The following is a 24,400-nucleotide window of genomic DNA, read 5'->3' on the forward strand; positions in this document are numbered from 1 at the left end:
TTTATAGTGTCAGAACTTAAAAAAAATTTTTTTATTCCTTTAAGAATAAACCAAATCAATAAAGGCTTTAAACAGTTGACTCTTACTTTTCTTAGACTATTTCTCTTGCCTATATAAGCAAAACTATCTAAGTAATTAAATCTCCTATAAGTAATATTATGTTTTTTCCCCCCAGAGGAAAACGTTCCCAATGTGGATTTTCACTTTGATTTACAAGGAAAGCTATGATTCAAAAAAACATTGAATAGGCAGCCACAGAACCAAATAAATGTCCTTGGAATTCTCCAGGCAAAAATACTGGAGTGGGTAGTCATTCTCTTCTCCAAGGGTTCTTCCTAATGAAGGGATCAAACCCTAGTCACCACATTCCAGGCAGATTCCTTACAGTCTGAGCCACCAGGGAAACCCAATAAATGTCCATGTTTTATCAACTAATATCCTAGTTTCTAATCAGAAGACACGGATATACATAATTAGGGTGTTGTGGTGGTGGTTGTTGAGTTGCTAAGTTGTATCTGACTCTTGCGACCCCATGAACTACAGTTGGCCAGGCTCCTCTGCCCGCGGGAATTTCCACAGGAATACTGGAGTGGGTTGCCATTCCTTCTCCAAGGAATCTTCCTGATCCAGGAATTGAACCCGTGTCTCCTGAATTACAGGCAGATTCTTTACCGCTCAGCCATCAGGGATGCCTGCGGTTGTTGAGTGTATAGGATAATTTGCTATTTTATGGAGACAAAGTGTTGAATTTTAGATACTATAGAGAACATATGAACCCGTTGAGCATTAATTTTCCCTGAAAAAGACATTCTTTCTATGCCACTTTGTAACTTCCTTTAAAAATTCTTCTAAATATTTTTGACAGGAAGGAAGCAGGTAAGAAAAGAGGGAAACACACATCCTGACCACAAATACACACACATCACACACACATACACAGGCACATACACACTCTTCACACTGAGAGACAAGAATCCACCGTTCTACTGTGTCACAATTTCCATATTCTCTCATGAAAGATTCCAGTGACCTCCTATGTCCCACATCCAATAATATAGTGGTCGCCAACCTTTTTGGCACCAAGGACCAGTTTTGTGGAAGACATTTTTTCCATGGACCATGTTGGGAGTGTTGGTTTTGGGATGATTCAAGAGCATTACATTTATTGTGCACTTTATTTCTGTTATTATTCCATCAACTCCACCTCAGATGACTAGGCATTAGATCCTGGGGGCCGGGGAATCCCTGAAATAATACATTACTTAGAACTGAGGCAAAGAGCCTTTTTAGGGACAGAGGAGCCTGGCCGACTACAGTTCATGGGGTCGCAAGAGTCAGACAGAACTTAGTGACTAAACCACCACCACCGCAACAGCCCTGATTATGTACATCCATGTCTTCTGATTAGTAACTGGGATAGTAATTAGAAGAACTGGGACATTTACTGGGCTTCCCTGCTGGCTCAGGCAGTAAGGAATCTGCCTGGAATGTGGTGACCGGGATTCGATCCCTGCTTCGGGAAGATCCCCTGGAGAAGAGAATGGCTACCCACTTTGGTATTCTTGGGGACTTTCAGGGAGTGGATCACACCCTCTCTGCACAGAGGAAAGTTTGTCATATCTCTGAGCAGTGAGCTTTACCACAAAAAAGCAGAATCTATTTTCATCTCCTGCAAGCCTTTGCTGTTTCTCTTCTCTTTCTGACTCTACCCCAGTCACAGTGCTTGCAAATAATATCGTATTAAACATGGCAGAGAAGAAGGGAAACAGCGCCCTCAAAATCTGCTACATACCTCTCAAATAGTACATGCATGCGTGCATGTGTAGTCACTAAGTTGTGTCTGACTCTTTGCAACACCATGGACTGTAGCCTGCTAGGCTCCTCTATCCATGAGATTTCCCAGGCAAGAATACTGGAGTGGGTTGACATTTCCTTCTCCAGGGGGTCTTCCTGACAGAGGGATTGAACCTGTCCATGTCCAGTGAATCTCCTGCATTGGCAGGTGGAGTCTTTACCACCTGACCCAGCAGGGAAGCAAACATTACACATGCTCTACTAGCCAAATCAGAATGTTCCCGAAGCATCTAGCATCCTCTCACAGCCAGCAGACTGGCTGAGTAAGTTCTGAGTAAGCAGAATTCTGATTGCTAAGACCAACCCATTTTATGTAGGCTCTAAGGAGAGTTGTTAAAAATCTCATTAAAGTAGATCTTTGGCTTTCAATGAGCCTAGTAAGTTTAGAAATATGTGAAGGCATTTCCTCCTTCCTTCCCTTTTTTTAAAAAAAAATATGTTTCTTTTATTCTGCTTGTCACACTGCCTATGGGGTACTATTGTTATTTAGTAGTCAGGGCTGAGGGAGGCTGTCCCCATAGTATATCTCCCTTCAAATGCCCAGAGCAATCTGGTTGAGAAATGGCTGATTCAAACAGTCTCAACCGACCTTCTACCATCTAGGGTAATAAATAAATAAGTAGGTAAACAAGTAACTAAAAATTACAACGTGATACCAGTTGCTATCTTGAATAAAAGTGTGTATGCTTAGTCGCTCAGGTGTGTCTGACTCTTTGCAACTCTTTGAACTGTAGCCTGCCAGGCTCCTCTGTCCCTGGGACTCTCCACACAAGAATACTGGAGTGGGTTGCCATGCCTTCCTCCAGAGGATCTTCCTGACCCAGGGATTGAAACTGCATCTCCTGTGTCTCCTGAATTGCATGTGGATTCTTCTATCTGCTGAGCTGTTGGGGAAACCTGACTTATATTAATAATTGATAAAGTTTTAACTGCTTCTTTTATCAGTGGAGGAGGGTCTTTCATGAACATGGATTAGATATGAAAATACTTTAGTTGCAATGGATTAAATTGTGTCCCTGCAAAAAGATATGTTGAACACCTAACTAGGGGTTATCTAGTACCTATGAATGTGACCTTAGTTGGAAATCTGGTCTTGGCAGATGTAATCGAGTTAAGATGGGGCATACTGAATTAGGGTGGGCCCTAATCTGATCAAGACGGGATGACTAATGTCTTTAAGAGAAGGGAATCTGCACCAAGATTCACTTAGAGGGAAGAAGGTCACAGATCAGAGTTAATACTTTCACAAGCCAATGAACACCTGAAACTGGCAGAAAGCAGTTTCAAGGGGCTACCAGAAACTGGCAGAAGCAAGGAAGGATCCTCCCCTCGAGGCTTTGAAGGAAGCATGACCTGCTGAAACCTTGATGGCAAACTTCTAGTTTCCAAAACAGTGAGAGAAGCAATTTCTGTTGTTTTAAGCTGTCCAAGTCTGCTGATTCAAACAGTCGGTAATTTGTTATGGCAACCCTAAGACAATAGCTAATCTATATTTGTCCCAAGCGTGGTAGGTTGGCAGGCTTCCTAGGTGGCTCAATGGTGAAAGAATCTGCCTGCCAATGCAAGAGACACTGGTTTGATCCCTGGGTTGGGAAGATTCCCTGGAGAAGGAAATGGCAACCCACTCCAGTATTCCTGGCTGGAAAATCCCATGGAAAAAAGAGCCTGGTGGAATCCAGTCCAGGAGGTCACAAATAGTCGGACATGAATGAGTGACGAAGGACGCATTCACATGTGGTAGGCTGGCATAGTGCAAGGAAGCAAGGCATTTGCAGTAGATTAGGGGAAATGACAATATACAGCTTTGAAGTACTCCTTTTCCTATTTGGAACCAGTCTGTTGTTCCATGTCCAGTTCTAACTGTTGCTTCCTGACCTGCTTACAGGTTTCTTAAGAGCCAGGTGAGGTGGTCTGGTAGTCCCAACTCTTTCAGAATTTTCCAGTTTGTTGTGATCCATGCAGTCAAAGGCTTTGGCATAGCCAATAAAGCATAAATAGATGCTTTCCTGGAACTCTCTTGCTTTTTCAATGATCCAGTGGATGTTGGCAATTTGATCCCTGGTTCCTCTGCCTTTTCTAAATCCAGCTTGAACATCTGGAAGTTCATGGTTCACGTACTGTTGAAGACTAGCTTGGAGAATTTTGAGCATTACTTTGCTAGCATGTGAGATGAGTGAAATTGTGTGGTAGTTTGAGCATTCTTTGGCATTGCCTTTCTTTGGGATTGGAATGAAAACGGACCTTTTCCAGTCCTGTGGTCACTGCTGAGTTTTCCAAATTTGCTGGCATATTGAGTGCAGCACTTCCACAGCATCATCTTTCAGGATTTGAAATAGTTCAACTGGAATTCTATCACCTCCACTAGCTTTGTTTGTAGTGATGCTTCCTAAGGCCCACTTGACTTCACATTTCATGATGTCTGACTCTAGGTGAGTGATCACAGCATCGTGATTATCTGGGTCATGAAGATCTTTTTTGTACAGTTTTTCTGTGTATTTTTGCCACCTCTTCTTAATATCTTATGCTTCTGTTAGGTTCATAACACTTCTGTCCTTTATTGGGCCCATCTTTGCATGAAACGTTTCCTTGGTATCTCTAATTTTCTTGAAGAGATCGATAGTCTTTCCCATTCTATTGTTTTCCTCTATTTCTTTGCACTGATCACTGAGGAAGGCTTTCTTATCTCTGTTTGCTCTTCTTTGGAACTCTGCATTCAAATGGGTATACCTTTCCTTTTCTCCTTTGCTTTTCACTTCTCTTCTTTTCACAGCTATTTGTAAGGCCTCCTCAGACAGCCATTTTGCTGTTTTGCATTTCTTTTTCTTGGGGATGATCTTGATACCTGTCTCTTGTACAATGTCACGAACCTCCATCCATAGTTCATCAGGCACTGTCTATCAGATCTAGTCCCTTAAACCTATTTCTCACTTCCACTGTATAATTGTAAGGGATTTGATTTAGGTCGTACCTGAATGGTCTTATTGGTTTTCCCTACTTCAATTTAAGTCTGAATTCGGCAATAAGGAGTTCATGATCTGAGCCACAGTCAGCTCTTGGTCTTGTTTTTGCTGACTGTAGAGAGTTTCTCCATCTTTGACTGCAAAGAATATAATCAATCTGATTTCGGAGTTGGACATCTGGTGATGTCCATGTGTAGAGTCTTCTCTTGTGCTGTTGGAAGAGGGTGTTTGCTATGACCAGTGCGTTCTCTTGTCAGAACTCTATTAGCCTTTGCCCTACTTCATTCTGTACTCCAAGGCCAAATTTGTTGTTACTCCAGGTATTTCTTGACTTCCTACTTTTGTATTCCAATCCCCTATAATGAAAAGGACATCTTTTTGGGGTGTTAGTTCTAGAAGGTCTTGTAGGTCTTCATAGAATCATTCACCTTCAGCTTCTTCAGCATTACTGTTTGGGGCACAGGTGGGATTACATGATATTGAATGATTTGCCTTGGAAACAAACAGAGATCATTCTGTCGTTTTTGAGATTGCATCCAAGCACTGCATTTTGGACTCTTTTGTTGACTATGATGGCTACTCCATTCCTTCTAAGGTATTCTTGCCCAAAGTAGTAGATATAATGGTCATTTGGGTTAAATTCACCCATTCCAGTTCATCTTAGTTCACTGATTCCTAAAATGTCGATGTTCACTCTTGCCATCTCCAGTTTGACCACTTCCAATGCCTTGATTCATGGACCTAACATTCCAGGTTCCTATGCAATATTGCTCTTTATAGTATTGGACCTTGCTTCTATCACCAGTCACATCCACAGCTGGGTATTGTTTTTGCTTTGGCTCTGTCTCTTCATTCTTTCTGGAGTTATTTCTCCACTGACCTCCAGTAGCATATTGGGCACCTACCAACCTGGGGAGTTCATCTCTCAGTGTTCTATTTTTTTGCCTTTTCACACTGTTCATGGGGTTCTCAAGGCAAGAATACGGAAATAGTTTGCCATTGCCTTCTCCAGTAGACCACATTCTGTCAGACCTCTCCACCATGACCCATCCATCTTGAGTGGCCCTACATGGGGCCACCTGGGTTGGATGAAGCACAAACTGGAATCAAGAATGCTGGGAGAAATATCAATAACCTCAGATATGCAGATGATATCACCCTTATAGCAGAAAGTGGAGAAGAACTAAAAAGCCTCTTGTTGAAAGTGAAAGGGGAGAATGAAAATGTTGGCTTAAAGTTCAACAATCAGAAAACTAATATCATGGAATCCGGTTCCATTTCTTCATGGCAAATAGATGGGGAAACAGTGGAAACAGTGGCTGACTTTATTTCTATGGGCTCCAAAATCACTGCAGATGGTGATTGCAGCCGTGAAATTAAAATACACTTGCTCCTTGGAAGAAAAGCTATGACCACTTTGACAGCATATTAAAAAGCAGAGACATTACTTTGTCAACAAAGGTCTATCTAGTCAAAGCTATGGTTTTTCCAGTAGTCATATATGGATGTGAGAGTTGGACCATAAAGAAAGCTGAGCGCCAAAGAATTGATGCTTTTTGAACTATGGTGTTGGAGGAGACTCTTGAGAGTCCCTTGGACTGCAAGGAGATCCAACAAGTCTATCCTAAAGGAAATCAGCCCTGAATAATCATGGGAAGGACTGATGCTGAAGCTGAAACTCCAATACTTTAACCACCCAATGTGAAGAACTGACTCATTTGGAAAGACCCTGATGCTGGGAAAGATTGAAGGTGGGGGGAGAAGGGACAACAGAGGATGTGATAGTTGGATGGCACCACTGACTCAATGGACATGAGTTTGAGTAAGCTCCAGGGGTTGGTGACGGACAGGGAAGCCTGGCGTTTTGCAGTCCATGGGGTCACAAAGAGTCGGACATGACTGAGTGTCTGAACTGAACTGAACTGAGGGGGAATGAGGTTTGGGGACATTCACTTAACTAGCAACGTCTGCTGGGTAACGGAGAGGCAGGGAAAGGTTTTCCTGTCTATCCAGGAGAGCACACTTCTGTTTAAATTTCTATACCTCGTGGATTCTTTAAAGACAAACTTCACTGCATTCACTCAGCCAGAATGAAATCTTACTTTATAAAGATGTGCACAAAGATAGCAAGCCTGGCTGGAAGTCAGTTTTGATTGCTTTCCAGAGTTCCTATGCTGACATGGAATGACATGAATTAGGCTAACTGGATTCCCTCTCCTTTCTGTGCTTCCCCGGGGACCTTTAGGTGTTCAGTGCATTCACAACAACTTGAACTGTACAGCTCATCTGGGTGGTGGCCCAGATTCCACTCTCACATGGTAGCTGTCCTCAGGGCACTTCCTCAAGCTCCATTTTCATCCATACACTAGGGTGTGGCAATATGGTGATATTCTATTTCTATCATGCTGTCTCAATTTATTAGCTGGAATACTTGTAAGAAGACAGTTACTATATCATCTAATGTTTGGTCACCCAGTGTACACCTAATTTAAATGAGTAAGAGCGAGCGATCAATCAATCAAGAAAATTATTTAATCTATTATTTTTCAAAACGATGTGTTTGTTTATTAGCATCTTCCAATGGAGACCAGTGACGTCTTCTGCAGTCATTGTTTTGTTTTAGGTACCATTAAACTTCTCTGGTGGCTAAAGAATCTGTCTTCTAATGCAGGAGATCTCCTGGAGAAGGAAATGGCAACCCACTCCAGTATTCTTGCCTGGAGAATTCCATGAACAGAGGGGCCCAGATGGCTACAGTTCATGGAGTCACAAAGAGTTGGATGCAATTTAGGAGCTAAACCATAAAAACAATGAACTCACAAACTTAAACAAGGTGATTCAGCCCATTGCAATTATCCTTGCTGATGCTCAGACTGTTCTATCTTTAGCCAGTAGAGCCTCATTAAATGGTTCTAAGTCCTTTTGACAGGAGGCTGCTAGTCTTTGATAGCATCCTTGCTATCTGGTAAAACAGGATCATCCAGGCTCATCTTATACATTTCCTAACCCAGATCTAGTCAAGATCCGTCTAGTCAAAGCTGTGGTTTTTCCAGTAGTCATGTATGGATGTGAGAGTAGGACCATAAAGAAAGCTGAGTGCCAAATAATTGACGCTTTTGAACTGTGGTGTTGGAGAAGACTCTTGCGAGTCCCTTGGATTCCAAGGAGATCCAACCTGTCCATCCTAAAGGAAACCAGTCCTGAATATTCATTGGAAGGACTGATGCTGAAGCTGAAACTCCAGTACTCTGGCCCCCTGATGTGAAGAACTGACTCACTGGAAAAGACCTTGATGCTGGGAAAGACTGAAGGCAGGAGGAGAAGGGAAATGGCAAAGGATGACATGGTTGGATGGCATCACTGACTCAATGGACATGAGTTTGAGCAAGCTCCAAGAGTTGGTGATGGACAGGGAGACTTGCTGTGCTGCAGTTCATGGTGTTGTGAAGAGTCGGACACGACTGAGCGACTGAACTGAACCCAGACCTGGAATTAGCCATTTCTCCAGGAGCCTTCATTCCTTGTATTGGAAATGGGACTTAGGAATGATAGTCTGGCACCTGGATGACTGAGGCATATCTGGGCCTGCTTCTCCTTTTGCAGAGGGGAGTAGCCAGTTGGCCTGGGCTGAAAGAGTTCCACGAGAGAGGCAAGAGATTGTGAGAAGAGAAAGGATGACCAGTGATCACTGAGGAGTTACTGTAATAGCCTAGGGTGAGATGATAGGATTTTCAGCCAAGGCTGTTGCTGTGGGGATGGTGAAGAGGATCAGAATTGGGAGAGATTCTAGAGACTAAATTTACACAAGAGGATTTATCAACTGAACTTGGCAGTTCAAGGCAGGAGGGGCCAAGAAGGGTAAAAGACAGCAGCGGTGGGTTCAAAGTCTAAATCTGTCACTTACAGACTGAGGGATCTGCATCTCATTACTCAACTTCTAAGACTCAGGAAACTGAATTGCACAATGAGAACAGACTTCCTGTCTCTTGGGGTGATTGAGAGAGTTAGATGAAGTTGTGGATGAAACGAACATAGTTAAACATGTGAAAAATCTAGACCTGTTGGGAAGAGGGGAAATTCACATGGGGTTGGCCCAGATCACACCAAAGCCCAGTCTGCTCCCAGTCCCCTCTCCCAACTAACACTTGAATTGGTCTCGGGTAACCCCATGGAGTATTAATAATGGATCTCCCAGCATTTACCTAAACCACATTTTATTATTTTATTGAAAAGATGATATAATAATTTTAATGTTGCCAAAAGAAAAATAGATCACATATTCTTCTGAGGACTGTTTTTCCTTATTTGACATCAAAGTTGACAAATTTCATTTTAGAAAAACTTAGAGTGATGTTTTAATTTAAAATTGCTTCCATAAGTGACCAATGCTGAAGATATTAAAAACTAAGAAAGTACCTTAAACACAAACAGTTAGCTCAGAGCCTTTTAAAATACTTTCCAAGATGGCTGTCCGGATCAATGATTTATGCAGCACTCTGGCTTTAGAAAATATAGCATTACTTTAAGTCAATTCCTTCCCAGAACCTCCCCTGCCCATTAAGTCAGTGATGTCTTGTAAAGCTTTCTGAAGTTATTGCTTTTCTAAGATGCGATTTTTGAGGACTCCATTGGAGTAATATTTGAATCAAAATTTTGAAGATAGAAGTAGCCATCTAGTAGTTATTGGAGTCACATTAAGTACTGATAAGAAGGGAATAAAATATTGATAATATCTTTACTTTTCAAATTGTGAAGACAAAACAACCCATTAAAATAAATTTCAGGTAAAACAAAAGAGTGTATAAAAAATAAAAAGTACAACTGACCCAAAATTCATTTACCAGAAATAACCACTGTATCCTTCTAAACTCTTTCCTCCACAGGCATACACATGACATTTTAAATATTTTATCACAAAATTCATTTTATTCCTTAGCCTGCTTTTTCAATATATTGTAAAATATAAAGTTGCTAATAGTAATTCAATATATTGTCACCATTTCTACCTGTCAGGACATAAACGAGTCACTTCACTGTTTTAAACAAATTCTGAATATTGCCCAGTTGAATAAACATGGAACTGTTTATTGTGATCTGACTAATACTTTATAGTGATGCATCTCCATTGCTCCAAATTTATTAATTTTTTAAATTAATATTTTGTAAAGCTCTTAACCAAATCAAACAAATAAGGCTGAATCAGGTCTGGACGGAGGTTAAATACATTCTTGTCAATTTCTGTGTATGTTTACAGTTTCCATAATAAAAAATAAAAAACAAATCAGTGCTTGAGTGCAGTTTTGAAAAACTGTTATAGAACAAAAGACAACTGTAACTTACTGATATTGCATTTTTTGAAACAAAACTTGACTGTAAATTCCTGAATCTTGAAAACCACATCTCCTCTCTTTCTGATAATATTCCAACCTGAAACCCTATTCTCAGTGAACGCAGAAAGTTTCAGTCTTTCAGCAGCCACATTTGGCTTCGAGATTTCTGGGTGTCATATGCGTGTTCCTTTTCCTTCCAGTGAAAACTTAGGCCTTATTTTTTATTTCAGTCAGGGAATATGGTACCTCCCATGGAGGAAGGGTGGGGCATCATGATCCCCTCTCCTCCCGGGTCATACCCAAAACCCCAGACACAGCACCCAGTGGGTTCTGCAGCACAAAGGCTGGGCTCCCCTCCTTGTCCTTCCTCTGTTCACAGTCCATCTGCTCTCAAGATGCTGGAGCATCTTCCCACCTAAGGAATGGACCAGAGACCTCACTGAACAAGCAAGGAGCATGTTTTTCATATAAAGGATCATCTTTTCCCTTCTTTGGTTTGTTTATAAGGCACCCTTCAACTTGATACAATCTTTTTTCTTTTAAAACAGATATTTTTATGTTTATTATTATTTTTTACCCTGAAGTTTTTTTATTTTATATTATTTTTTATTGGAGTATGGGGTTCCCTCATAGCTTAGTCAGGAAAGAATCTGCCTGCAATGCAGGAGACCTGGGGTTCGATTCCTGGGTCAGGAAGATCCCCAGGAGAAGGAAATGGCAACCCACTCCAGTATTCTTGCCTGGAGAATCTCATGGACAGAGGAGCCCAGCAGGCTACAGTCCATGGTGTTGCAAGAGTCAGACATGGCTGAACGACGAAAGCACCACCATTTTTTATCGGAGTATAGTTGTTTTACAACATTGTGTTAATTTCCGCTTACAATGAAGTGAATCAGTCATATAACTAATTATATAACTGTATATATTATATATATATATATATATATATATATATATATATCTTCCCTCCCTCTTGAACCTCCTCTTCACCCCTGCCCTTCACCATCTCACCCCTCTAGGTCACCACAGAACACTGGGCAAAGCTCCCTGTGTTATACACCAAGATCCCACTAGTTATCCAGGATATAATCTTAAATTTTACTATTATCCCTTAGGCGTCAAGATCAGTATCTTGTTCTTTTCCAAGAGCATGCTCTTGGTGGCAGCTGCTAAATGAGTAGATGCTTTTATTTCAGGCGGAGGGTACTGCGAGTCTTTGTTGGTGGATGAAGCTGGGGGACAGGCCAGCCTGTGTGACACTAGCCACGTCAAGGGGTGGCAGTCCTGCGGGATGAAGAACAAGCGCTCGTGAGATGCCAGTCTGAGTTTAGTCAGGATTTCACATCACTTCTACCTACTGCTTATGCTTCCAATACAATTCACGGTTCAGAATCACGGCTGAAGCGAGAATGCAGAGTCGGTAAGGCCAGGAAAACTCCCCTTCTGTCTTCAGCTTATTTGTGACTAATTACACCCTCAGCATTCAACATTTGAATTGACTTAAGTTTCTCGGACACCACTGGGAAATTGCCAGTCATGCTTCCCTTAGGCTCAAATCACTTTCATCATCAGGCTCTTTTTAGCTATTCAGAAAATTTTCAAAGATGTTCAAATAGTGGAAGTATCTTAATCTTCTCTAGCTTAGCTCAAAGGTGACATTTTCTTAATTGGCCAGAGACGAAGAAGTTTCAACTATTTTCAAGTGATATCCATGGCAAAAAAAAAAAAAGAAAAAGTCTTGCCTTAAAAAAAAAAGTGTTTTGTATATTCATAGCTTTAAAAAAGCTGATTTTCAAGTTCAGCTTCTGTAACCCTCAATGAAAATGAATAGACTGACTTTTTTTTTTTTAAGCTATTTGGGAACACTAGACACAAGCATTTGATAGTAAGTCAGTCTGCCCATGTCTCCTTTTGAGGGGATAGAAGGTAAAATTTAAGTCTTCACTTTGCCTGCCCTCAAAAATGTATTTGAATCATTCAGTTCCGCAAATATATTCTGAGTATCCCCTTAGGGCCACACAGCACTGGGGATACCACAGTAAAAGACAAAAATCCCAGGGTGGTAAGGGACCAGGGATGAAAGGAGAGAGATGCGTGGGGAATATGATGTCGGCAGGTGGGACAGACTACTCAGCTCGTTGTTCTGTGATGGCCTAGAGGGTTTGGGATGGAGGCATGTCCAGGAGGGAGGTACTATATGTATACATGTAGCTGATTCATTTCACTGTACAGCAGAAACCATCACAAGGTTGTAAAGCAATTATACTCCAATTAAAAAATTGTTGATCAGAGTCAAGTCTCACTAAGAAGGTGACATGTGAGCAAAGGTTTTAGGGAGGTGAAGAAATGAACCATGTGGATATCTGGAGAATATCCACATGAATATTCCAGAGACAGGAACCAGCCATGGCATGTGATAAGGAAGCCAGTGTGACTGGAGCCAGGAGACCAGAGGAAAGGTAGAAATCTGAGTCCAACCGCGAGCAGCCCAGGAAGATCTGGATAGCAGCTGTAAGGACGTGGGCTGGAATTTTATTCTGTTGCAATAGGAAGCTTTGGCAGAGCTGTGAACAGAGCAATGGCATCATTTGATACATTTCCTCTGGATCAACCACTGCTCTGCAGAACCCAGACCACAGGGGGTAAAGGGTTAAAGTTGCAAGGCCTGAGAGGAGGCCCCTGCAGGATTCCAAGAGAAAGAGTATGGGGGATCACACCACAGACACTCCTGAAGGTGACAGAAAGAGTCTGACTTCTGTATGAACAGTAAAGGTAGGGCAAACAGAAGCCCTTGAAGCATTGGATGAGGGGTGTTGAGAGAAAAAGAGACTCAAAGATGACTCATTATAAGAAGACGTAGTACATATATACAATGGAGTATTACTCAGCCATTAAAAATGACGAAATAATGCTATTTGCAGCAACATGGTTGGACGTAGAGATTGTCATACTGAATGAAGTAAGTCAGAAAGGGAAGGACAGATACTTGTGACATCCCTTATAGGTGGAATCCAAAAAGAAATGATACAAATGAACTTACTTACAAAATAGAAAGAAACTCACAGACTTAGCAGATGAACTTGTGGTTGCTGAGGGAGATGGATGGGGGAAGGGATAGTTTGGGATGGACATGTACACATTGCCAGATTTAAAATGGATAACTAACAAGGACCTACTATATAGGACATGGACTTCTGCTCAATTTTATGTGGCAGCCTGGATGGGAGGGGAGTTTGGGGGAGAATGGATATATGTATATGTATGGCTGAGTCCCTTAGCTGTTTTCACCTGAAACCATCACAGCATTGTTAATTGGCTATACTCCAATACAAAATAAAAAGTTTAAAAGGCCAAAAAAAGAAAAAAAAAAGATGACTCAAGATTTTCAGTGTGAGCAATTCAAAAGGTGGGGTTACCACTAACTAGGGCGAGGAAGGCCTCCACTGGGGCGTGCTTAAGGAGAACAGCCCAAGAGTTCATGTAATGGAGTCCAAGCTTGCTCAGCTCACTGCAGGATAGGCCAATAAATCTGAGATGAGGTGTTGAGGCAAGGAAAACAACTTTATTTGGAAAGCTGGTTGACAGAGAAGATGGCAGATTAGGGCCTCAATGTAACCATCTTGTTGGGGCCTGGATGCCAGGTTCTTTTATGGATCAGAGATGAAAGGAGGTGAGGAAACAAAGTAAAAAGACCATTTAATTCGTGCAAATGTTTTCTAGAATGGCAAGCCTCAGCAAGGGCATATGTTAGTTTCACTTCCTTACAGCCCTTAACAGGTGGACAGGGTCAGGCTATTTCCCTGTGAACCAAACAAAGACACCCTAGCCCAAGGGTCAAGCAGAGGCGGGTGGGTAGCACTCCCGAGGCAGGTCATTATGTATGTCTTTAATAACAAAAGTGGCAAAGTAAGAATTAAAGTCACAGAAGCTGATCCAGTATGGATTCAAAATTAACCCTTATGGGCTACATTCAGATTTCAAGATTTTGACGTGATGGATTTGAGATGACTGTGAGACAGTCAACTGTCGACCAAGTCAAAATTAATCATCCTCAAAGAATGCAAGTTCTCTGAGGGTAGTCTTCCATCTATTCTGTTCATTGCCATATCTCCAGAGCCTTAGGCAGACGTGTAGGTTCTCTATTAAAAATTAATTTAACAAATATTTGCTAGGCACTCAGTCCATGTCTCACTCTGTTCTCCAAGCTTGGGAGGACAGCAGAGACAAAACAGCTAAAATTCTCATGCACCTTACATTCTAGGAGTGAGAGGCAGATAAACAAATGAAATAAAAGAAATCTTCTATCTGTTGGTATATCTGAAGGTTTAATAAACCTTCGCTGGATGTTTACCTACATGGCGCTCAATGTTTATGATAATAAACATATTATCATGACTCTACAAGGAGGAAATCAAGACCCTGGAGCTGGCATCCCACCAGCCTGTCTTCCTCCAAAGCCCCTTTCGCCATACCATGCTGCCTCTGAGAAGTAGTAACACAAATCCTATCCTTACCAGGTAAATACCAGGGCTGTGTTTCTCTTCATATAAGCATTGAAAGAAAAATCTGCTCAAAATAGGACTCTTTGGGAAGTGCAGTCCTGGAGGACTGCCTGGAAGTGGGCAAGCCCCGGTCACTCAGCTCCACTCAGCCCTCCTTCATGGAACCAATCCACACAGCCGAATTTCTCTTGAAATCTCAGGGCATTTAAGGGCCATCACAATGATTCCTCTGAAGGGCTCAATTTGCAGCCCTTCACAAAGCTAGAAAGGTGTACTAAAAGACACCTGATGTGCATATAGATTTTGAGGGAAAATTGTTTATCCCCCTTGCCTAAAAGTGAAACTTGATTAATTTTCCATTCCCAGCAGCATCATCAAGGAGATGGTTTGGACTTTAGTAGACTCAATAATTTCAGTGCTCACTTCTCAGCCTCACTCAGCCATCTGACATTCTCACCATGTCATGCAGCAGACCACTCCCAGCCTCTTCCACATATTCTCCACAGAAATTCTGAAACAGCCATGGCTCCTGCCTTCTGTCCATTTCTTATCCACTTTCCACATATACAATAATCTGATATCACACTTCCTTTCCCACCTACATCTCCTGGAAGACAAACCATATTGCTTCCCTGGTGGCTCAGTGGTAAAGAATCTATTTGCCAATGCAGGAGATGTGGGTACGATCCCTGGGTTGGACAGATCCTCTGGAGAAGGAAATGGCAACCCATTCCATATTTCTGCCTGGGAAATCCCATGGACAGAGGAGCCTGGTGGGCTACAGTTTATGGATTCACAAAAGAGTCAGACATGACTTAATGTCTAAACAACAACAAACTTTAAATGATTATTTATCCTCAAAAATTTGTAATTCTTTCTCCTACTTAGAACTATCTGAGCAGTTCTTCAGAAAGTTCAGTTCTAGAGATCTCTCCTCTGGATTGCCATCTCTGACAACATTGCCATTTTTAAGATAAAACATGCTGAGTTCCCATCAGTTGGGTGATGGCCATATTCAGCTTGATGTTACCTCTCATGCAGCTGATCCAACAACAGAGAGAATTTCCATGACCAGCAGTATGTGATCCACCAATAACCTACTTTTCCCAAACCAAGAAAGAGGTGTTCAGACCACCAGATCCCTTAGCACCTTCTGATGGACAAATGGACTTCGAGAGACCCTCATGTTGTAATTCTGAGATGGACTGAGTCCTCTCCTAATGTGACACATTACCTTAACTCAAGAGAATGACTGGGATCTTAAACATTTCCCTAAAAAATTGAGGGCAGGATGAGATGATTGATGGTATCACTGACTCAGTGGACAGAAGTTTGAGCAAACTCAGGGAGATAGAGAAGGACAGGGAAGCCTGGCGTGCCACAGCCTACGGGGTTGCAAAGAGTCGGATATGACTGAGCCTCTGAGCAACAAACAACAAAACATATGCAGCTTTTTGCATGGTGAATAAAGAGGGCATCTTTTTATCCTCACAACAATTGTTATTGTTCTTTCTAAAGACTCCAAATTACAGTCCAAATTACAAAGCAAGAATCATGCAATATAGAGGGTTTAACGATGAAATAACTGTTCAGTGCCAGTATAATGGTATCTGTCTGCTGTCTCTCTGTAGGATCACAAAAGCTTTTCCAATGGAAAATGAAAAGGGTTGATAAGGGGCAGACAGCGCCAGTAACAACTCATCCTGGATACAAGAGTGGTGAATAAACCCTCTCAGTAATGAGGTTATGCTTCTGTACTACACAAACCTGGCAGGAATGTCCTAATTTTAAAGGTAATGTATATTTTAATGTGTTCTAATCAGCAGGAAGCCTGAATGGTAGCTTTAGGTTCACAACCATGACCAAAAAAATGAAAAATCAAATAAACAAAATCCCCTCTCTCCCAATTCTTTTCATGTGCAACACCTGCCCTAAAATCTCTGTCCTTATTTCCTCCTTGATAGAAAAGAAGATCAAGTGTCAGAATTTGGACTGCAAGTGTAAGAGATCATCAAAGTTGTATTCTATCATCCATCTTATTTTGTATTGAATAGACATATTTTCTAAACATCACACCTGGTAACTTTCCACAATTTTTTTCCACTTAACAATCACCTATTCAGATATTTGGCCTTAGGTATAAAGGTACAAATTTCTAGCACAGCCTAGTTGCTTCAGGGATTTTTTTCTCCCAATCTGCCTTGAAATTCTGTCTAATGTGCTGCTTTAGGCTTCACAGAGCCACAGCTTTCAAGTGATACGTATAGACCTTTCCTGTAGGAATTATGCAAACCTTATGTAATATTTGTGAGATGTGTTAAAATCCTGGCACAGAAGAGAACTTTGAAATCCAAAGCTGTTCTATAACTTTCTTTTTTAATCAGCTGCCAGCTGGATTCTGCAAAGCTCCTAGTTCCAGCTCCTAAGCAAGAACACTGCTACCATTTTAAACAATATGGTTTTTTTTTTTTTTTTTTTTTTAAGGAAAGGTCACAAGGGGGGTAAAGTAACGTAGCCTCAGGGAGGCTAAAGAAATCCCACCACTTGTTCAGAAACACACCACAGTGCACAGTGAATGAATATGCAATCCAATTCAAAACGTTCCATTGGAGAGCTCCCTCTGAATCCTAACCTTGTAAGTTATTTCCAGGGACAGAGCTGCTTTGAAATCTTGGTGTCCTCTTCCCATGAACAGATTGTGACGAATGAATGAAATGATGTAGGGCAGCTAAAGCTGGGTGAGGCACAGTTCAAAATAAAGCCAATCCTGTGTCAAATGCATTGCTCTGATGAACCACATATGGAAGGCCAAAGGTAGCGCTGCTAGACAAAATACAGGGTGCCTCATTACATTGGAATTCAAGATAAACAAGGAAGAATTAGTTAGCTTAAGTGTGTCCATAGCACTAAGTGGGATAGACTCAGAATTCATATTTACTTAAATTCAAATTGAACTGAACAACCTGTATTTTTCATTGCTAAACCTGGCAATACTCATCCAAGGAAAACTAAAATAGTTTATTTTCAATCAACATTATACTATCTTGCACCAATGAAAAACACAGATGGAAACACATATAATCATTTATTTTGCGTTAATGGTTTCTATTACCTTATAAATGGCAAAAGTCTCAACAACATTAGAACAGGTAAAAGATATGAGTTAAGCTGCTATAAAAGATCATGAAGACTATTTAAGGATCCACACATCAGAAAATCTGATGTCACATCGATCCTGATCACTGAAATAATTTAAGCTGTGACTACAAAATGTAATGCCATGAACTACACACACAAATGAGTCTTATTTTGTAGTAACCCTGTGTGTGTGCCAAGTCCTTTCAGTCATGCCTGACTCTGTGCAACCCCAAGGACTGTAGCCTGTCAGGCTTCTCTGTCCGCGGGATTCACCCTATTTGTACATTAACTGGATGATAACCTATTAACCTTGCACTCCCAAGTAAAAGTGGTTAATAGGTTAGAGCTTCCCTGGTGGCTCAGACGGTAATCTGCCTACAATACAGGAGACCCAGGTTCAATCCATGGGCTGGGAAGATCCCCTGGAAAAGGAAATGGCAACCCACTCCAACATTCTTGCCTGGGAGAGTCCCATGGACAGAGAAGCTTGATGGGCTACAGTTCATGGGGTCACAAAGAGTCAGACACGACTGAGCAACTAACACTCCAAGTAAAAAGCAATCATTGCATAATGCAGGTACCCATTGTTGGCCCACCTCTTTTCATGACCACTGCTATATCCTAAATGAAGCATTAATTTTTTATAGGCAACTGTTTTATTCAATATCTTGCTAGCAAAGCAAATACAGTCAGATTTCCATATCCACGGGGTCTGCATTTATGGGGTCAACCAACCTCAGAGTGAAAATATTGTGAAAAAAATTCCAGAAAGTTCCAAAAAACAAAACTTGAACTTGCTGCATGCCTGAAACAACTGAAATAGCATTTACATTCCACTGGGTATTTTAAGCAACCTTGCTATTGTTGTTGTTCAGTTGCTAAGTCGTGTCTGACTTTTTGCGACCCCATGGGCTGCAGCATGCCAGACTTCCCTGTTCTTCACCATCTCCCGGAGTTTGCTCAAACTCATGTCCATTGAGTTGATGATGCCATCCAACCATCTTATCCTCTGTCAAACCCTTGTCCTCCTGCCCTCAATCTTTTCCAGCATCAGGGTCTTTTCCAATGAGTCAGCTCTTCACATCAGGTGGCCAAAGTATTGGAGCTTCAGCATCAGCATCAGTCTTTCCAATGAATATTCAGGGTTGATTTCCTTTAGGATTGACTGATTTGATCTCCTTACAGTCCAAGGGATTCTCAAGAGTCTTCTCCAACACCACAGATGATTTAATGTATACAGAAGGATGTGTGTAGGTTATATGCAAATACTATGCCATTTTATCTGGAGAAAGAAATGGCAACCAACTCCATTACTCTTGACTGAAAATCCCATGACAGAGGAGCCTGGTGGGCTACAGTCCATGGGGTCACAAAGAGTCGGACACGACTGAGTGACTTCACTTCACTTCATGCCATTTTATATAAGAAACTTGAGCATCTGAGGATTTTTATATGGTGAAGGCAGGCTGTGGATACCGAGGGATGACTCTATTTGTTTCCTAAACTAACGTATACAATTTCAGTAACAGATATTTCAAAAAGGGAGAAAACTATTGTAAAGGCTATAGCAAGATTCCTTTCATTTGGGTGCTAAAAAACAGCCAATTCCTTTTGAAAATATGTTTAATGTCCCTCTTCATTGTTTCCAGTGAATGTTGTACCCCCTACCCATGCCCTCTGCAAAATTACTGTTAAAGAAAATCTGCTCAAACAATGTAAACATTTGGCCAGTATTTTTCTTATGAAAACATAAGCACCACTAAATTAGGCCCAAATGATCAGGTTAAGTTAGAGATCTGGCCATTACTGATGGTTTTGGATTCTGGAGAGAGCCATGCTGGGTCATTCATACACCACAAAATGCCTTTTCTTAAGTTGTTCGATCTCAATTATCAAAAATTTGTGGATCTGGGCACCTAACATTTTTTTTTTAATTTTATTTGTTCATTTATTTATTTCTGGCTATGCTGAGTCTTTGTGGTTGCACAGGCTTTTCTCTAGGTGCGGTGAGCGGAGTCCACTCTCCATTGCAGTGCAGTGATTCTCATTGGAGCGTCTCATTTAGTGGCTTCTCTTGTTGTGTGGTATGGGCTCTATGGTGGGGGCTTCAGTAGTTGTGCATGACCTTAGAGCAGTTCCCAGGTTCTGAGAACACAGACTCAATAGTCGTGGTGTGACATGTGGGATGTTTAAGGCCCAGGAATCAAACCCATGTCTCTTGCATTGGCAGGCGAATTCTTTACCACTGAGCCACCAGGGAATCCTTGTTTGACCTTAAGGTTTAGTTGAGTTGGGCTCTTGAAACACATCAGTTTGCAAAAGACTTTGTAGAAGAAATAAAGTCTTCGGTGACACTTCTGTTTGTTACTGAGTGTTTTTTGGACTGTTGTGCTAAATTTGAGCTGGCACATTATTAACCTTTTCAAATTAGGCATTTAGTAGGCTCAGCTGAATCTTTTCTTAATTTGCACATGAGGATTTGCCAGAACAGCTGGTACTGTGCTGGAATATTAGTTGAGATCTTCAATTTACACAGGCCAAGCAGAAACACATACACGTCTGAGAGGATGGCCTAATTGGTGCTGAACACAGTCACCTTTATTAATCAGAATAATAGCAATAACAACTGCTAATACTTACTGAGTGCTTACTATGTCCCTGGCATTATAGGTATGAACAGTCATTTACCACTTTCAACAACCTAGTGAGGTTTTATTCCCTCAATTTTGTAGATTAGAAAAGTCAAGAACGGTTAGATTAGGTCCCTAGATTATACAATTCAGTGCTAATAATTTTGCTTTGTACAAGGCAATCTAACTGCAGAATTTGAGTGCTCACCACTTGGCAATAGTGTCTCAACAAATGTATCCCATGGTAATAGAGAACTTCTACCTTTTCAGGTAGGTTTCCCAGTGAAGGATGTGTCCTTTTGTGACGCAGACTTCAGGGGAATAGGAGGTAACCAGGCTAAAGTAATGCATGCCACCCTTCACCTCCACTCTCAACCAACCACAGGCAACCCTGCTGTTGCCTTAAACGTGTGTGCATTTTGGGGGGTTTATTTTTAACATGTTTATGGTAAGATTTATGATACGCCTTTAATATGCTTATGATAAGGCCCTTCCATATATCGGGACCTATACTGAGAATACAGCCATAAAGGTGGAGGGTGGGGTCTTCCAGGAAGGACATTTGAGATGTTAGTCACCTGAAGAATGACATTACAGGTGCAAGACACAAGTAGGCTCTCAAACCGGGTGGCAGACTGGAATCTAGCCCTGCTGGTCTTGATCACCAGGCTTGGGTAATGGGGTAGAATGCTGCATTCTGCCTGGGGTGGGGGTGGGGAGACCAGGGCCAGATAGGGCAGAACCCACATCAGAAAACACTGAATCAAGGGGTTCGCGTCTTTCTTATCTATGCTTGTTTCTCCTTTGAACTACCTGAATGTTTGGAAAAGGCCTTTGGAAAGTTCCAGTAAATCTCGCATGTCTCAGTGAGGGAATTTTTAAACATATTGCGCCATAGAGCTCTGGGGGGTGGCAACAAAGATGGTGGGAACGACAGAATTGAATCCAGTGGGGAAACAGAGAGGGATGAAGATGAAAACTTCCTGTGGCCCGTCATTCTCCCTTCCCACTTGGTTCTGATACCAAACCTTGGAGGTTCTGGCTTGTAATTTAGAGGTAGTGTTTCTGTATGCCTAGAGTACTGGCCTTAGAGGTGTTTGGGAATGGTTTGTAAAATAGCCACGCTCGTTTTCTACCACAATCAGCTCTGGAAGAACTGAAGACAGCCCAAGATTTCTCTCTCTTCCTTCTTTTTAAAATACAACTAAGTGTAGAGGTCTATTTTTGCTGCTTTGTTGACAATGCACAGATATTTACAAGTGTCCATTATATAGGTTGGAAGAAATGCTAAGTATTTATAATGAGTAGATTTATTAAACTAAAAAAAAAAAAAGTTGCCTGCTATACCCCATTCGTGACTCAAGAAAATATCATCTTAAGAGTTTTACAGAAAATTTCCTGAAGCCACTAAAGTTGGAGGGATTAAAAAAGAAAGTAAAGAAAAAGCAACTGTCTGGTGAAACTAACTAGACCTTTGCCAAGGGAGCCAGAATGATCTACTGAAACACGCATGCTACTTTCATCTTCAGAACCCTAGTCCCTCTCTCCTTAACCGACTTTTTCTAGAAATGTTGTATTTTAGTTTCTGAAAGCACCCTACTTTGGGATGTAGAGATGCTCATACTGATCCCCAAAGAGACTTCTTCCCAGGCACAAACTCAGAGGAAAGGATGAAGCTTCCGCAGTCTCTGTTTGGGAGAAAGACCCAGAAACATAACTATGTCTTCCGGGGGTCAGGGGAGCCCCAGAAGTCGGAGGCTATGATCTTCTGGACGCTGACCTCAACACAGGTGCTTTAGGAAGAGAGTGAGGCTCAGTCCCTGAGCCACCAGCCTCCTCACTCTGTCCAGGAACAAGGGCAAGATTTCAGCTGCAAAAAACAGCAGAGCTAAACTCTAAAACTGGCCCAGGAGGAAAAAAAAATCGTGAGCTCCTTGCACGGTGGAGGGGGGTGGGGAGCACAATACACTGCCTAATCCCAGCATTGCCAACTGCTAGAGTTTAAAAAAAAAAAAAAGGAAGAAATTAAAAAGACAAGCCACTAAATAAAATTAGCCAACAAACCTACCTACCAGCTCTACTGGCTAACTGATGGTTTTCTGAGCCCCGAGCCTCATGAAAAGATTTCTAGCGAGGAGAATGGAAGGCACCTCCCCTGTCATTTCATAAATGTCATTTCTTGGCAATGCCGGGACCCTCGGCTGTCACTCTTGCCGGGATCCGTGCGCTCCCAGCCTGGCCAAGGCTGCGGGCGCTCCGAGCCGTGCAGACCCCGGAGAGAAAAGACAGCTTTCCGAGGCGCTCAGCAAGTAGAGGAAAAAGACTCACTCTAGCCTCAAGTTGGGAAACTTTTCCTCAAAACTGCATTATCCTTTGTTGAGCTGCCCAGAAACCCCTAGTTTCTTTTCATGGGATTGTGACGACCTGTGTCCATGATTACAGGAACCCAAGCAATTCAGGATGAAAAATACATACACACGTTCTACAAGCATGAGTCAAATGATTTGTGTATGGACGTGGCTTTGGGACATTCTTATCTTTAAACACGCCGGCGTCCGCGCACTCGGCGGCTTTTTCCACCCATGCCTGTCCCTTGTCGGCCTGCATTTTCTAGAAAAACTGGGTACCCCAACCTCTGACTCAAAACGCCTTTCTGCATCTCCCCACCAAGCCGAGCTCAGTCCTCGGGCTCCTCTCTCCCCAACCCCCTGCTTAAAGGCCGGCGCCGTCCGTGGTCCAGAGAAATACGCGCGTGGGGAAGCCGAGCCGGCCGGAGGGGCCAGGATGGAACCGAGAGAATGCTAGTTTTTGCCAAGTTAACAGGGGGCACGGATTCTGGGGAGCCTCGGGGCCACACGGCAGAAGTGGAAACTCCCCCGCGGTGATCGGAAGCTCGAGCCGGCTGGGAGCGGGGCTGTCAGTGCCGCCCCATAGGAAAGGACGCGGAGACAGAGCCCACCAAAACTCGGGCAACGCAAACCTGCCCGGCCCGGTGGCGCAGCCAAGACTTCTGGCTTTCCCAGATGCTATCCCCCGCCTGCTTCTTTTTCTCATCCCTCCCTGGGTGCAACCGCGTCAGGAAGTCTGATGCCCAACTCTGGCAGGGTGTGTTCGGAGACCCGAGAAACCCCAGCGTCGCCAAGCCCGGCTTCAAACGCGTCGGGCAGCCACCTGTTTCGTTTCACAAAGCCCGGAGTTTGTTACGGGGGCGAGCTGCGGCGGGAAGAACCCTGTCAACCCCTCGGTCCGCCTCGGCACAGGATCTCCAAAAACGCGCATCACCCCAAAACCAAGTGCGCACATACCTTTGCGCAACCCGCGAGGCTCGCACCGCTCCTGCCAGCCGCGCGCGGCGACTTACTTCCAGATCCCCGGGCTTCAGCTCCCACCCCAGCGCTGGCCTCGGGTCCCAGACCGCGCCCGACCCCTCCGCCAGGGACAGCGCCCCAAAATACCTGCCGTGAAGATGCAGAGAGCGAAGAGGGTCTTGCAGACCATGGTACCCTGGTACTTGGTGCCGAGCCCGGCGCGGGCGGCGGGAGAGTTTGCCGGGACTGACCGAGCGCCCCTGGGCGCGGGCAGCTTCTCCTCGGCCCGCTGGCTGCGGCGGGAGCCGGGCGGCCCGGGCGGCGGCAGGGGAAGCGAGGCGAGCGCCGCGCGGCTCCGTCAGCTGCTCGTCCTCCGGCGCCCGGCGCGCTTCTGCTCCATCCCAGCCGCCGGAGCCCGGGGCCGCCTCCGCCGCCGCGACAGCCGCCGCCAAACCCCTCCCACCCGGGCCCCGCGGCGACGACAAGGCCACCCCTGGCCTTTCCTCTCCCGGCGCCCGAGTCCCGAGAGTCCCGGCCCAGGGCGGCCTCTGCTGGACAGTCAGGGCGCGAGACCCGCGTTCTGACCCGGTTCAGCCGATGTTTGGGGCCGTTAGCACTGTGCTGGGAACTAAGGGAATGCAGAGAAGTGAGAGCAGGTCTCTGTTCTCAGGGTTTATC

General features: G+C 43.2%; 1 protein-coding gene across 1 annotated transcript in view; it reads right to left on the minus strand.

Annotated features, from left to right (window-relative positions):
- The window catches only part of PARM1 (prostate androgen-regulated mucin-like protein 1), a 125,997-nt gene extending 101,827 nt beyond the window's left edge, over positions 1-24,170 (minus strand). The window contains exon 1 of the mRNA XM_065914402.1: positions 23,870-24,170. Coding sequence (XP_065770474.1) covers positions 23,870-23,912 — 43 coding nt within the window. The 5' untranslated portion in view covers positions 23,913-24,170. The remainder of the gene's footprint in view (positions 1-23,869) is intronic.
- Between the last annotated feature and the right edge of the window lie 230 nt (positions 24,171-24,400).

This window comes from Muntiacus reevesi, chromosome 22 (genome assembly GCF_963930625.1).
Source record: "Muntiacus reevesi chromosome 22, mMunRee1.1, whole genome shotgun sequence".
Taxonomy (NCBI): Eukaryota; Metazoa; Chordata; class Mammalia; order Artiodactyla; family Cervidae; genus Muntiacus; species Muntiacus reevesi.